Source organism: Coregonus lavaretus (genome assembly GCF_964263955.1).
Source record: "Coregonus lavaretus genome assembly, chromosome: 17".
Lineage (NCBI taxonomy): Eukaryota > Metazoa > Chordata > Actinopteri > Salmoniformes > Salmonidae > Coregonus > Coregonus lavaretus.
Genome location: NC_140004.1, coordinates 27,703,690 through 27,719,211, shown reverse-complemented (window position 1 = coordinate 27,719,211; position 15,522 = coordinate 27,703,690). Strand labels below are relative to the sequence as shown.

The window sequence follows — 15,522 nt, the reverse complement described above, 5'->3', positions numbered from 1 at the left end:
TTATTTTATCACCTGCCCAATGGGACAACCTCAGAGCAGGCTCAATTGTTAATTTGCCTCAGACCCTTAATGTCAATCGCTGGCCATTTATGGCATCTTTTTGTGGGACATGCAACACCCACTTCTCTTTAAATTAATCAGGAAATTCATTGAACCAATCATTTTAATCTATAGTGATTGTGTGAAACAAAATACATGACTCCTGTCCTACTGTAAGTACACCGTTAGTAGAGTTGTAGGCTTGACTATCTGCCCTTATGTTTTGTTGACAGTGGACCAACTACATTCACGGATGGCAGGACCGGTGGGTAGTGTTGAAGAACAACACTCTGAGTTACTATAAGTCAGAGGATGAGCGGGAGTACGGCTGCAGGGGCTCTCTGTGTCTCAGCAAGGCGATCATCACCGTAAGTAAGAGGAAATGTTAATTTCCTCTCAGAAAGCAGCATTATGGCACATTTTGCCAAAAAGGTTTGTTCATCACTGTGAAATGGCTTAAGTGAAATTAACCGGTAATGAGGCTGTTAGTTCACAGTAGGGGATAGAGAGCAGTATTTTATCAGAGAAGGGCATACTGACACTACAAGGAGCACCAGTTGTAAGCACACATACATTGTTCTTTATTAGGCATCTGAAATCCTGATTCCGTCTTGTATTGTTATCTCTGGCCACGTACTGTTAGCCTTTGTGTGCCATGCTTCTGTTTCTAGCCAGTTGACACTTTATTCTCCTCAGGCAGGCCTCCTGTTGGTTAGATAAACTGAAATCTAACACCCTGGTTAAACATTCTATTTTCTCTCTGAAATACCATGGTTCAGTACAGAGGCCAAACAAATGGTGTTACTGCTATTTGTGCAATAGGATTAAATGACTCAAATCTGATTAAAACCATAATATGGGTTGTTGTAACTTCCCTTAAAGGTCCAATGCAGCTGTTTTTACCTCAATATCAAATATAATTTGTAACAATTAAGTAACAATTAAGTACCTTACTGTGATTGTTTTCAATTAAAATGGTCAAAAAGAAACACAAATTCTTAACAAATAGCAATTTCTCAATCAATAATTTTGCTAGGACTCTCTGGGAGTGGTCTGAGTGGGGAGGGGAAAAGTACAAATTAGCTGTTATTGGCAGAGAGGTTTGGAACTCTTTCTCATTGGTCTATTAACTCATTTACCACCTGGTAACGTCTCCAGGCAGGCCAAAAATCCATCCCACCAAAACAGGCTGAAATTTCAGGCAGTCTTTTCGGACAGCTCTTACACTAAGGGAAGGGAAAGGGGGATACCTAGTCAGTTGTACAACTGAATGCATTCAATTGAAATGTGTCTACCGCATTTAACCCAACCCCTCTGAATCAGAGCGGTGCCGGGGGGCTGCCTTAATCCACATCCACGTCATTGGAGCCCGGGGAACAGTGGGTTAACTGCCTTGCTCAGGGGCAGAATGACAGAGTTTTACCTTGTCAGCTCGGGGATTCGATCCAGCAACCCTTCGGTTACTGGCCCAATGCTCCTACCCGCCAGGCTACCTAAAGGACATTATCATCATTTTCACAATTTCACAGTATTATTCCAACCGCATAGTGTGGATATAGAGATATATCTCACAGGAAAATATTTTTTTTTACTGTACTGGGCCTTTAAGTGAAAGGTGTCTTTGTGCTCCAAAGAGAGCATTAGTTCCTTTTTTCTATGTAAATGCAACAGACTACAAGGTTTTAACTACTAGCAGCACACCCACACAGTCAGTGGCACTCAGTCTGTAATAATGAATGCAAAAACAAGACTCTGAGACGCAACCCCTTTCTGCCTTCTTTCCAAATATCCCAAAGCCTGAGATGTCTGTCGACAGACTATTCTATCTGCAGTGTGTGAGGTCTTAGGAATGCAGAAACTAGCCATCGGCAGTGTTTGGAAAGCTACTCTGAAAATATAGTTTACCAAGCTACCAATTACTTAACACTTGAAGAAGTTAAGCTACACTAAAGTTACCCTTAAGAGTAATATAATTTACTGAAAGTCACTTTGAAAAAGTAGTTCACTACATCCAAGCTATTTCGTGATAAATAATATCAAAATCTGAAATAGACTACAAATTGCAAGAACAGATCACTCTGGAGTTAAGTGTTAACATAATGTTTTAGTTTGTGTTTAATAGGCTAAATTATGTTTAAAGTGAGAAATAGGAAGGTCTGATGCCAAAAAATGAAATTCTTGCCTACTTCACCAATATTTTATTTTTGCAAAAACAGTTGTGTAGGTCCAGTAGTTAGCTTCATGGCAAAATAGTAATTAACTACAAAAAAAACTACCAAGATTTGAATTTAGTTAAACTACCACCAAGCTACTGCAAAATGTAGTTAAATTACTAGTTGAACTACATGTAGTTCACTACTCCCCAACACTGGCCATCGGTTAATATCTTGCTCAATAGAGGTCAGCTTCACTGTTAGGACGTACACCATAGACTCGGTACAGTACGCTCACCTCACGCCCACAGCAGATACAGTACTTGTGCAAGAAATGCAAGTCAGATGATTCTGCCTCAGGCTATGGCTCAACCTCATGCTATGTCACAACACTGCAGGCTACTGTTTACAAATCGCTCTCAGAAGTATCAGAAGGTTCTGCTGCATTTGTTCAGTATCCTGTGCTTCTTCCAAGAGGGATGGAAATCATACACTGCTCTTTTCATGCAGTATGTGTGTGTTTGTCAGAGATATTAGGTTCTGTATTCTCTGTTACGTTTATATAAGTACAAGGTAAAATATCTTCACATGAAAGAGTTGATAATTACATTTACATTACATTTACGTCATTTAGCAGACGCTCTTATCCAGAGCGACTTACAAATTGGTGCATTCACCTTATAGCCAGTGGGATAACCACTTTACAATGTTTTTTTTTTTTTGGGGGGGGGGGGTGGGTAGAAGGATTACTTTATCCTATCCCAGGTATTCCTTAAAGAGGTGGGGTTTCAAGTGTCTCCGGAAGGTGGTGAGTGACTCCGCTGTCCTGGCGTCGTGAGGGAGCTTGTTCCACCATTGGGGTGCCAGAGCAGCGAACAGTTTTGACTGGGCTGAGCGGGAACTGTGCTTCCGCAGAGGTAGGGGGGCCAGCAGGCCAGAGGTGGATGAACGCAATGCCCTCGTTTGGGTGTAGGGACTGATCAGAGCCTGATGGTACGGAGGTGCCGTTCCCCTCACAGCTCCGTAGGCAAGCACCATGGTCTTGTAGCAGATGTGAGCTTCAACTGGAAGCCAGTGGAGTGTGCGGAGGAGCGGGATGACGTGAGAGAACTTGGGAAGGTTGAACACCAGACGGGCTGCGGCATTCTGGATGAGTTGTAGGGGTTTAATGGCACAGGCAGGGAGCCCAGCCAACAGCGAGTTGCAGTAATCCAGACGGGAGATGACAAGTGCCTGGATTAGGACCTGTGCCGCTACCTGTGTAAGGCAGGGTCGTACTCTCCGAATGTTGTAGAGCATGAACCTACAGGATCGGGTCACCGCCTTGATGTTAGCGGAGAACGACAGGGTGTTGTCCAGGGTCACGCCAAGGCTCTTTGCACTCTGGGAGGAGGACACAACGGAGTTGTCAACCTTGATGGCGAGATCATGGAACGGGCAGTCCTTCCCCGGGAGGAAGAGCAGCTCCGTCTTGCCGAGGTTCAGCTTGAGGTGGTGATCCGTCATCCACACTGATATGTCTGCCAGAGATGCGATTCGCCACCTGGTTATCAGAAGGGGGAAAGGAGAATATTAGTTGTGTGTCGTCTGCGTAGCAATGATAGGAGAGGCCATGTGAGGATATGACAGAGCCAAGTGACTTGGTGTATAGTGAGAATAGGAGAGGGCCTAGAACTGAGCCCTGGGGGACACCAGTGGTGAGAGCACGTGGTGCGGAGACAGATTCTCGCCACGCCACCTGGTAGGAGCGACCTGTCAGGTAGGACGCAATCCAAGAGTGAGCCGCGCCGGAGATGCCCAACTTGGAGAGGGTGGAGAGGAGGATCTGATGGTTCACAGTATCAAAGGCAGCAGATAGGTCTAGAAGGACGAGAGCAGAGGAGAGAGAGTTAGCTTTAGCAGTGCGGAGAGCCTCCGTGACACAGAGAAGAGCAGTCTCAGTTGAATGACCAGTCTTGAAACCTGACTGGTTTGGATCAAGAAGGTCATTCTGAGAGAGAGATAGCAAGAGAGTTGGCTAAAGACTGCACGCTGGTGTACAGCAATCTTTGTCATAATGATGGTAATACTGCTACTAACTACTATTGATAATGTCATTTTTTACATTTTAGTCATTTAGCAGACGCTCTTATCCAGAGCGACTTACAGGAGCAATTAGGGTTAAGTGCCTTGCTCAATGGCACATCGACAGATTTTTCACCTAGTCGGCTCGGGGATTAGAACCAGCGACCTTTCGGTTACTGGCACAACGCTCTTAACCACTAAGCTACCTGCCGCCCCACAACCAAGGATACAAGCGAAGCAACTGCAGCATCGGCAGCTACAGTGTTCTCAACCTGATCTCTCCACACACACACACACACAGGGATAGATTGCAGCACACTGTGCTCCTGGAGAAGGAGCGACAATAAAGCCAGGCTTTATGGGCCGTGTCTGATACAGCCTTAATGTTACTATTATTATCATTATTTTTACATCAAGTTTTTATTATTTCGATTCATACAATACATTTATAGAAAGAAAAAAAAATATCCCCCCCATGCTCCACCGGCAATCTGATAGCATGTAAAATAAATCATGAGATAAAAACAAATAAATTAATATTATGTAGTAAATCTACTGAACAATACATCATATAGTCTCAGAAATGGTGACAAATTATTGATACACATTCATGGATGTAAAGGCCCGTTGGTTAAGCGTTCAGAAATGTCTGCTGCTGCTTTTTTCCATGTGTCCAGAGTAGACACCTTGGTCCTGTGGAGCCTGGCCGTGGAGAGCTCCATACAGTGTCTTGTGAAAGTATTCACCCCCCTTGGCATTTTTCCCATTTTTTTGCCTTACAACCTGGAATTAAAATTGATTTTTGGGGGGTTTGTATCATTTAATTTACACAACATGCCTACCACTTTGAAGATGAAAAATAATTTCTTTTGTGAAACAAACAAGAAATAAGACAAAAAAACAGAACTTGAGCGTACATAACTATTCACCCCCCCCCCCCCCCCCCAAAGTCAATACTTTGTAGAGCCACCTTTTGCAGCAATTACAGCTGCAAGTCTCTTGGGGTATGTCTCTATAAGCTTGGCACATCTAGACACTGGGATTTTTGCCCATTCTTCAAGGCAAAACTGCTCCAGCTCCTTCAAGTTGGATGGGTTCCGCTGGTGTACAGCAATCTTTGTCATACCACAGATTCTCAATTGGATTGAGGTCTGGGCTTTGACTAGGCCATTCCAAGACATTTTAAATGTTTCCCCTTAAACCACTCGAGTGTTGTTTTAGCAGTATGCGTAGGGTCATTGTCCTGCTGGAAGGTGAACCTCCGTCCCAGTCTCAAATCTCTGGAAGACTGACACAGGTTTCCCTCAAGAATTTCCTGACTTTATTTAACTAATTATGTGACTTCTGAAGGTAATTGGTTGCACCAGATCTTATTTAGGGGCTTCATAGCAAAGGGCGTGAATACATCTGCACGCACCACTTTTCCGTTATTTATTTTTTATAATTTTTTGAAACAAGTACCGTATTTTCCGCACTATAAGGCGCACTTAAAAGCCTTTAATTTTCTCAAAAAACGACAGTGCGCCTTATAATCCGGAGCGCCTTATATATGGATCAATTGGTTAATTGGTTGATCCATACTGGTTGTACACGGCGCTCAAGGCACTCTGTCAAAATGTTTCAGTATGAAAAACCAATAAAAACAATTTAATAATAATGAAATGTTTCAGTACGACTGGTAAACTACAAAGCCGCACCGCTTGCAGCATTACGGCTACCGTAGTCAGTAAACACCGGTACTGTGCTTACTCACAGTCCCACACCACTTGTGTGTGTATAACAGCGACACTGACTCGGATAATGACGAGAGGGAGCCGGGCAGGTTAGATGCCGTAGTCGCCCAACTGTTCAATTCGGACACTGAAGAAGAAGAATTCGAGGGATTCGTGGACGGGGAATGAACTGAAAAAGTGAGCTTTACGTGTTATACGTAACTGAACAATGTTGAGTTATGCACTAACGTTTGATTTAGTGGTATCAGACTGTTTCTTTTACTACGTGTTTACTGAATCAGGGAAAAGTTCCCCTCCACGTTTGGGAGAAGAGTGAGCAAGGCTGGGAGATATTGTTAATATGCACATTAACGTTTGAACAACGTTACCATGGGAGTGAACGGAGTTGTCAGAACGCTTAATAAAGTTTGACTTTATCTGACTGTTTTGTTGACATTAGCACAGCTCCATCTAGTGGATGCATAACGCAACCCCAGTCAAACGTTTGACTGCAATATCTTCTATTCTATGCGCCTTATAATCCGGTGCGCCCTATATATGAAAACAGTTCTAAAATAGGCCATTCATTGAAGGTGCGCCTTATAATCCGGTGCGCCTTATAGTGCGGAAAATACGGTATTTTTAAAAAATTTCACTTCACCAATTTGGACTATTTTGTGTATGTCCATTACATGAAATCCAAATAAAAATCAATTTAAATTACAGGTTGTAATGCAACAAGATAGGAAAAACGCCAAGGGAGATGAATACTATTGCAAGGCACTTTAATAACAATTTCCTTAACTGTGAGCAGTCATTGTTGCGATGGTAACTGATGAGGTGAAATCCACCTTTGTACAATCATTTTCTTAGCAGCTGTGGTTCCTGCCAACCACACTCTCCGTTGGCGTTCTGACAAGTGCAAATCAGAGTCATCACAAAGCAACATCACTATTGGCTCTAATGGCAGTATTTTATCTATAAGTACAAAGATGACATCGTTGACTTTCCCCCAGAATTCTACCACCCCCTGGCATTTCCACAGCACATGCTGATAAGTACCAAGGTCCCCTGTGGTGCAGAACTCCCATAATGACGATGGACTAATACCCATGTGATGTCGTTTTTGAGGTGTTAGATAGGTTCTATGGCACATTTAAAAAAAAAAAAATTAGTTGATGATTGGGGTTTCTAGATGATCCAAATATATTTTTCCATACTGTCTCCCAATTTATTTGTCTGTCAGCAAGTGTAAAATCCTTCTCCCATACAGTGGATAGAGTTAATGGTTTTTGTGCTGCCAGAATTGACTATAGATATCAGAAACAACTCCTTTTAAGGGGCGTCTGTCCGTTAGAAGTTTGACCAATGGGTGTACTGCTAATTCTGCTCCCCAGGGGACCCCATGGGTTCGCATGGATAGGCGGAGTTGAAGGTAAAGACAATGATGAACCTGGGACATTAAAACACTGGCGGATTTCCTGGAAACTGAGGAGTCCAATCACGATGAATATGTCTTTGAAAGTATAAATACCCTTCTTAGACTAAGAATCTGATATAAATGGTTTCTTACACACTAAGAATTCTTTATTACGCCATATTGGAGAGTATGAATGCCATTTTAAGATTAGATCTCAAATGCTTCTCTGTAGCTTTCCACACATTTACTGAGTATGGTATAATGGGTCCATCCAGAAAATAATACATATTGTAATCTAATTGGTGAAACCATTGACTCTTCTATAGCACGCCAAGGAACAGAAGCCTCTGGGTTTAACCAGGTCTTCAGGAAATTCATTTGGAATGATAGGTGATACAATTTTAGATTTGGAACTGCAAGTCCACCTGATGCTTTTGTTCTCTGTAGTGTTGCATATTTAATTTGTGGTCTCTTTCTCCACCAAATGAACTTCTTTATGACAGAGTCAAGTTTAAACCAATAGTCTATAGCAGTGGTAACATGGAAGTCATAAAAGTGATCAGAGGGAGGACATTCATTTTAATAATTGAGATTCCAGCATGCAAAGAAGTGGCCATAGTGGAGCTGATTTAGACCAGTTGATCTTGTAACCAGACCATGAGCTGAACGCTGTGAAAATAGACATTATTGGCTGGAGGGATTTCTGAGCGTTTGCGACGTAGAGCATTATGTCATCTGCATACAGAGAAATTGCTTGTTCAGTTTTTGATTTTGATATGTGAGGAAGCGGAATTTTAACATATGCTTTGTGCCAGCGGTTCAAGAGAGAGAGCAAATAGCATATGAGAGGCGGGACCACCTTGTTTACATCCTCGTTGTATGGTAATTGGATTAGAATGGGTATTGCCAGTAGCTATAATAGAAGAAGGATTCACATACAGTGAGGGGAAAAAAGTATTTGATCCCCTGCTGATTTAGTACGTTTGCCCACTGACAAAGACATGATCAGTCTATAATTTGAATGTTAGGTTTATTTGAACAGTGAAAGACAGAATAACAACAAAAAAATTCAGAAAGACGCATGTCAAAAATGTTATAAATTGATTTCCATTTTAATGAGGGAAATAAGTATTTGACCCCTCTACAAAACATGACTTAGTACTTGGTGGCAAAACCCTTGTTGGCAATCACAGAGGTCAGACGTTTCTTGTAGTTGGCCACCAGGTTTGCACACATCTCAGGAGGGATTTTGTTCCACTCCTCTTTGCAGATCTTCTCCAAGTCATTAAGGTTTCGAGGCTGACGTTTGGCAACTCGAACCTTCAGCTCCCTCCACAGATTTTCTATGGGATTAAGGTCTGGAGACTGGCTAGGCCACTCCAGGACCTTAATGTGCTTCTTCTTGAGCCACTCCTTTGTTGCATTGGCCCTGTGTTTTGGGTCATTGTCATGCTGGAATACCCATACACGACCCATTTTCAATGCCCTGGCTGAGGGAAGGAGGTTCTCACCCAAGATTTGACAGTACATGGCCCTGTCCATCGTCCCTTTGATGCGGTGAAGTTGACCTGTCCCCTTAGCAGAAAAACACCCTCTCCCATGTCTGACGGTGGGGATGGTGTTCTTGGGGTCATAGGCAGCATTCCTCCTCCTCTAAACACGGCGAGTTGAGTTGATGCCAAAGAGCTCGATTTTGGTCTCATCTGACCACAACACTTTCACCCAGTTCTCCTCTGAATCATTCAGATGTTCATTAGCAAACTTCAGACGGCCCTGTATATGTGCTTTCTTGAGCAGGGGGACCTTGCGGGCGCTGCAGGATTTCAGTCCTTCACGGCGTAGTGTGTTACCAATTGTTTTCTTGGTGACTATGGTCCCAGCTGCCTTGAGATAATTGACAAGATCCTCCTGTGTAGTTCTGGGCTGATTCCTCACCGTTCTCATGATCATTGCAACTCCACGAGGTGAGATCTTGCATGGAGCCCCAGGCCGAGGGAGATTGACAGTTCTTTTATGTTTCTTCCATTTGCGAATAATCGCACCAACTGTTGTCACCTTCTCACCAAGCTGCTTGGCGATGGTCTTGTAGCCCATTCCAGCCTTGTGTAGGTCTACAATCTTGTCCCTGACATCCTAGGAGAGCTCTTTGGTCTTGGCCATGGTGGAGAGTTTGGAATCTGATTGATTGATTGATTGCTTCTGTGGACAGGTGTCTTTTATACAGGTAACAAGCTGAGATTAGGAGCACTCCCTTTAAGAGTGTGCTCCTAATCTCAGCTCGTTACCTGTATAAAAGACACCTGGGAGCCAGAAATCTTTCTGATTGAGAGGGGGTCAAATACTTATTTCCCTCATTAAAATGCAAATCAATTTATAACATTTTTGACATGCGTTTTTCTGGATTTTGTTGTTGTTATTCTCTCACTGTTCAAATAAACCTACCATTAAAATTATAGACTGATCATTTCTTTGTCAGTGGGCAAATGTACAAAATCAGCAGGGGATCAAATACTTTTTCCCCTCACTGTACATGGTGCGGATCATATGTACAGTGTGGGAAAAAAGTATTTAGTCAGCCACCAATTGTGCAAGTTCTCCCACTTAAAAAGATGAGAGAGGCCTGTAATTTTCATCATAGGTACACGTCAACTATGACAGACAAAATTAGAATTTTTTTCTCCAGAAAATCACATTGTAGGATTTTTAATGAATTTATTTGCAAATTATGGTGGAAAATAAATATTTGGTCACCTACAAACAAGCAAGATTTCTGGCTCTCACAGACCTGTAACTTCTTCTTTAAGAGGCTCCTCTGTCCTCCACTCGTTACCTGTATTAATGGCACCTGTTTGAACTTGTTATCAGTATAAAAGACACCTGTCCCCACAACCTCAAACAGTCACACTCCAAACTCCACTATGGCCAAGACCAAAGAGCTGTCAAAGGACACCAGAAACAAAATTGTAGACCTGCACCAGGCTGGGAAAACTGAATCTGCAATAGGTAAGCAGCTTGGTTTGAAGAAATCAACTGTGGGAGCAATTATTAGGAAATGGAAGACATACAAGACCACTTATAATCTCCCTCGATCTGGGGCTCCACGCAAGATCTCACCCTGTGGGGTCAAAATGATCACAAGAACGGTGAGCAAAAATCCCAGAACCACACAGGGGGACCTAGTGAATGACCTACAGAGAGCTGGGACCAAAGTAACAAAGCCTACCATCAGTAACACACTACGCCGCCAGGGACTCAAATCCTGCAGTGCCAGATGTGTCCCCCTGCTTAAGCCAGTACATGTCCAGGCCCGTCTGAAGTTTGCTAGAGTGCATTTGGATGATCCAGAAGAGGATTGGGAGAATGTCATATGGTCAGATGAAACCAAAATATAACTTTTTGGTAAAAACTCAACTCGTCGTGTTTGGAGGACAAAGAATGCTGAATTGCATCCAAAGAACACCATACCTACTGTGAAGCATGGGGGTGGAAACATCATGCTTTGGGGCTATTTTTCAGCAAAGGGACCAGGACGACTGATCAGTGTAAAGGAAAGAATGAATGGGGCCATGTATCGTGAGATTTTGAGTGAAAACCTCCTTCCATCAGCAAGGGCATTGAAGATGAAACGTGGCTGGGTTTTTCAGCATGACAATGATCCCAAACACACCGCCCGGGCAACGAAGGAGTGGCTTCGTAAGAAGCATTTCAAGGTCCTGGAGTGGCCTAGCCTGTCTCCAGATCTCAACCCCATAGAAAATCTTTGGAGGGAGTTGAAAGTCTGTGTTGCCCAGCGACAGCCCCAAAACATCACTGCTCTAGAGGAGATCTGCATGGAGGAATGGGCCAAAATACCAGCAACAGTGTGTGAAAACCTTGTGAAGACTTACAGAAAACGTTTGACCTGTGTCATTGCCAACAAAGGGTATATAACAAAGTATTGAGAAACTTTTGTTATTGACCAAATACTTACTTTCCACCATAATTTGCAAATAAATTCATTAAAAATCCTACAATGTGATTTTCTGTATTTTTTTTCCACATTTTGTCTGTCATAGTTGACGTGTACCTATGATGAAAATTACAGGCCTCTCTCATCTTTTTAAGTGGGAGAACTTGCACAATTGGTGGCTGACTAAATACTTTTTTCCCACACTGTATAAATATAGCCCCAAAAACAAATGTTCAAGAACAAGCCATAAATATTCCCATTGTAAGTGGCTCTGCATCTACTGATAACACAGCACACGGGGTATCCAGATTGGAAGCCTCAGCAACCACATGAAATAGGCGCGCATGTTATCGGCTGCCTGACGACCCTTAATAAACCCTGTTTGGTCAGGATGTATGAGCTTGTTAATAACTTTCTCTAGGCACATGGCTAGAACTTTGGCATACATCTTCATTTCTGTTCCGATTTAAACTGATTGGCTGAAAATTTGCACAATTTGTGAGGTCTTTTCCTTTCTTAGGGATTAGGGATATAATAGCTGTATTGGTGTCTTTGTGGAATTGTCCTTTTTCAATAGCAATGTTAAGCGATTCAAGAATAACTGGTCTTAGTTCATCCCAAAAGTTGAGAATGAGTTCAAGAGGTATTCCATCAATACCTGGCTTTATCTTTCTTCATATTTAAAAGAGCAGCTTTCAGTTCAGATAAAGTGACAGGTTCCTCTAATAAAACGGTTTCTTCTTGAGTTTGGGCAACGCAAGGTTCTCCAGGAACTGCCGGCAAGCAGAAGTATCAAAGTTATGTGAGGAACTGTATAAATCTGAATAATATACTCTAAAAGTTGTATTTATTTCTGTAGGATCAGATATCAGTCCCTTAGTAGGGGATCTGATCAGCTGTATTGATGATCTTGTTTCAGCATGTTTAAGCTGTAGCGCCAGTAAGTGGCTAGGCCTACTCACTTGAAAATAGTATTTTGTCGCACCCTCTGCATAATGAATTCTGCTCTACGTCGCAACAGGTCATTAAGTTCCAGTCTACTTGTTTTTAGCTAAATGTCTCTCTGTTGAATAGTTGTTTTTAAGAGTCTTCCAACATTTTACAATGATTTTCCGATTCACTAATCTTCTGAAGTCTTAATTTCTGTAAATTAGAGGAAAAATGTGTAGTGTTTCCTCTTATGAAAGCTTTTACAGCTAACCATACCATAGTTGAGTCCTCCACTGACTGGTAATTTATTTCTAAGAATTATTTTAAATTAGATCTAAACTGAAAGATGAAGTCAGAGTTGTGTAGTAAAGTATTATTAAACCTCTATCTCAGTGCATGCTTTTTCATTGGCAAGATTTGAAATTGACAAAGAATGGGATTATGATCAGATAGAATGGCCGGTAATGTTTTTGTAAGTTCCGTCTTACCTGTAATATCAGTAGATGTTAAAACATAGTCAATTCTCGAGAAAGTCTTAAAACTAGCAGAAAAGCATGTGTATAGTCCTTAGTTGTGGGATAATTAAATCTCCAACTGTCATTAAGATCTTTAAGAAATTATTGAAGTGCATTGGAAGCATTCACTTGTGATGAGCTATGAGAAGGTCCAGATCTATCTAGCTTAGAATCATAATGGCATTCATGTCAGTTCCAATAATAAGAGTATAATCCAATAAATTGAGCAGGCTTCTAGTTACAGAAGGGAGAAAATCTTTGTCATATGAGGTTAGGAGCATAAATAGATACAAATGGTATTTTCCTTCCATATAGAGTGGAACATACAGTGGGGAGAACAAGTATTTGATACACTGCCGATTTTGCAGGTTTTCCTACTTACAAAGCATGTAGAGGTCTGTAATTTATATCATAGGCACACTTCAACTGTGAGAGACGGAATCTAAAACAAAAATCCAGAAAATCACATTGTATGATTTTTAAGTAATACAATTTGCATTTTATTGCATGACACAAGCATTTGATACATCAGAAAAGCAGAACTTAATATTTGGTACAGAAACCTTTTTTTGCAATTACAGAGATCATACGTTTCCTGTAGGTCTTGACCAGGTTTGCACACACTGCAGCAGGGATTTTGGCCCACTCCTCCATACAGACCTTCTCCAGGTTTCGGGGCTGTCGCTGGGCAATACGGACTTTCAGCTCCCTCCAAAGATATTCTATTGGGTTCAGGTCTGGAGACTGGCTAGGCCACTCAAGGACCTTGAGATGCTTCTTACGGAGCCACTCCTTAGTTGCCCTGGCTGTGTGTTTCGGGTCGTTGTCATGCTGGAAGACCCAGCCACGACCCATCTTCAATGCTCTTACTGAGGGAAGGAGGTTGTTGGCCAAGATCTCGCGATACATGGCCCCATCCATCCTCCCCTCAATACGGTGCAGTCGTCCTGTCCCCTTTGCAGAAAAGCATCCCTAAATAAGGATGTTTCCACTTTCATGCTTCATGGTTGGGATGGTGTTCTTGGGGTTGTACTCATCCTTCTTCTTCCTCCAAACACGGCGAGTGGAGTTTAGACCAAAAAGCTCTATTTTTGTCTCATCAGACCACATGACCTTCTCCCATTCCTCCTCTGGATCATCCAGATGGTCATTGGCAAACTTCAGACGGGCCTGGACATGCGCTGGCTTGAGCAGGGGGACCTTGCGTGTGCTGCAGGATTTTAATCCATGACGGCGTAGTATGTTACTAATGGTTTTCTTTGAGACTGTGGTCCCAGCTCTCTTCAGGTCATTGACCAGGTCCTGCCGTGTAGTTCTGGGCTGATCCCTCACCTTCCTCATGATCATTGATGCTCCACGAGGTGAGATCTTGCATAGAGCCCCAGACCGAGGGTGATTGACCGTCATCTTGAACTTCTTCCATTTTCTAATAATTGCGCCAACAGTTGTTGCCTTCTCACCAAGCTGCTTGCCTATTGTCCTGTAGCCCATCCCAGCCTTGTGCAGGTCTACAATTTTATCCCTGATGTCCTTACACAGCTCTCTGGTCTTGGCCATTGTGGAGAGGTTGGAGTCTGTTTGATTGAGTGTGTGGACAGGTGTCTTTTTATACAGGTAATGAGTTCAAACAGGTGCAGTTAATACAGGTAATGAGTGGAGAACAGGAGGGCTTCTTAAAGGTAGGTGATCAAATACTTATGTCATGCAATAAAATGCTAATTAATTACTTAAAAATCATACAATGTGATTTTCTAGATTCTGTCTCTCACAGTTGAAGTGTACCTATGATAAAAATTACAGACCTCTACATGCTTTGTAAGTAGGAAAACCTGCAAAATCGGCAGTGTATCAAATACTTGTTCTCCCCACTGTATGTGGGGCAACAAATATTTGTATTTGTTCCCACTTAGAAACTTCATCATTTGACAATGTCTTATCAGCCAGGCTTAGTGGGAGACTTTTAAAAGCTACATTGTTTTCTATGCAGCATAAAGCACTGTTTCTGTCTCTAATATGCCGTGTTTGCTTCCCCTTGTGGATTATTGGTTTGTTTGACTCAGTAAGTAAATCTACCCTGTTTATAATTTCCACTTTTTTTCAATTGTAAGGGGTATAATAATCACCCCTTTAGATTTAGATATGAAGCAGGAAGCAGCTGCCAGTTTGTAGTATTTGTTTTGAAGTATATGGACATCACCCTCTAAAAGATGTCTCCTGCAATAGAGCAATGTCAACTTGATTCCTATGTAATAAGTTAAGACATTTAATTTGCTTACTTGGCTCATTAGAACCCTTCAGATTACAGGAAATTATCACTAAATTAGCCATGATCCATCTGTGGTGATGTGAATACCAGTTTGATGGATTAAAGGGGGGAAAGGTAACTTATGACTATTCAGTTGCCAACTAAATAATTGTAAACCAGATATTCCAGAAAAAAAACAGTATACATATTCATTGTTGGATAAAATTATATATAAAAATACAAAACCCTTCAGATTGCCATTCCACCCCAAGAACCCTGCAAAATGTATAAAAACTATTTAAATAAAGAATCCTTCCCCTCCCCGACAGGTTAGGACACAACAGTCCTCCCTCTCCACTCAATGTTAGACCCGTGACTGAACGCAACGGTGTCTATCACTAAAACCCTCCCAATACCCCTCAATGTCTCACTACATTTCCTAAATATCTTGCATTAACTGACACAATGGAGATATGAGAACGGCAAGAATTGATC

At 42.0% G+C, this 15,522-nt stretch overlaps 1 protein-coding gene across 2 annotated transcripts in view; it reads left to right on the top strand.

Moving 5' to 3' along the window:
- LOC311145202 (ceramide transfer protein-like) overlaps positions 1-15,522 on the top strand; it is a 54,000-nt gene that overhangs the window by 1,104 nt on the left and 37,374 nt on the right. For both annotated transcript variants that reach the window (XM_084181417.1, XM_084181418.1), the window contains exon 2: positions 273-407. In XM_084181417.1, coding sequence (XP_084037543.1) covers positions 273-407 — 135 coding nt within the window. The remainder of the gene's footprint in view (positions 1-272; positions 408-15,522) is intronic.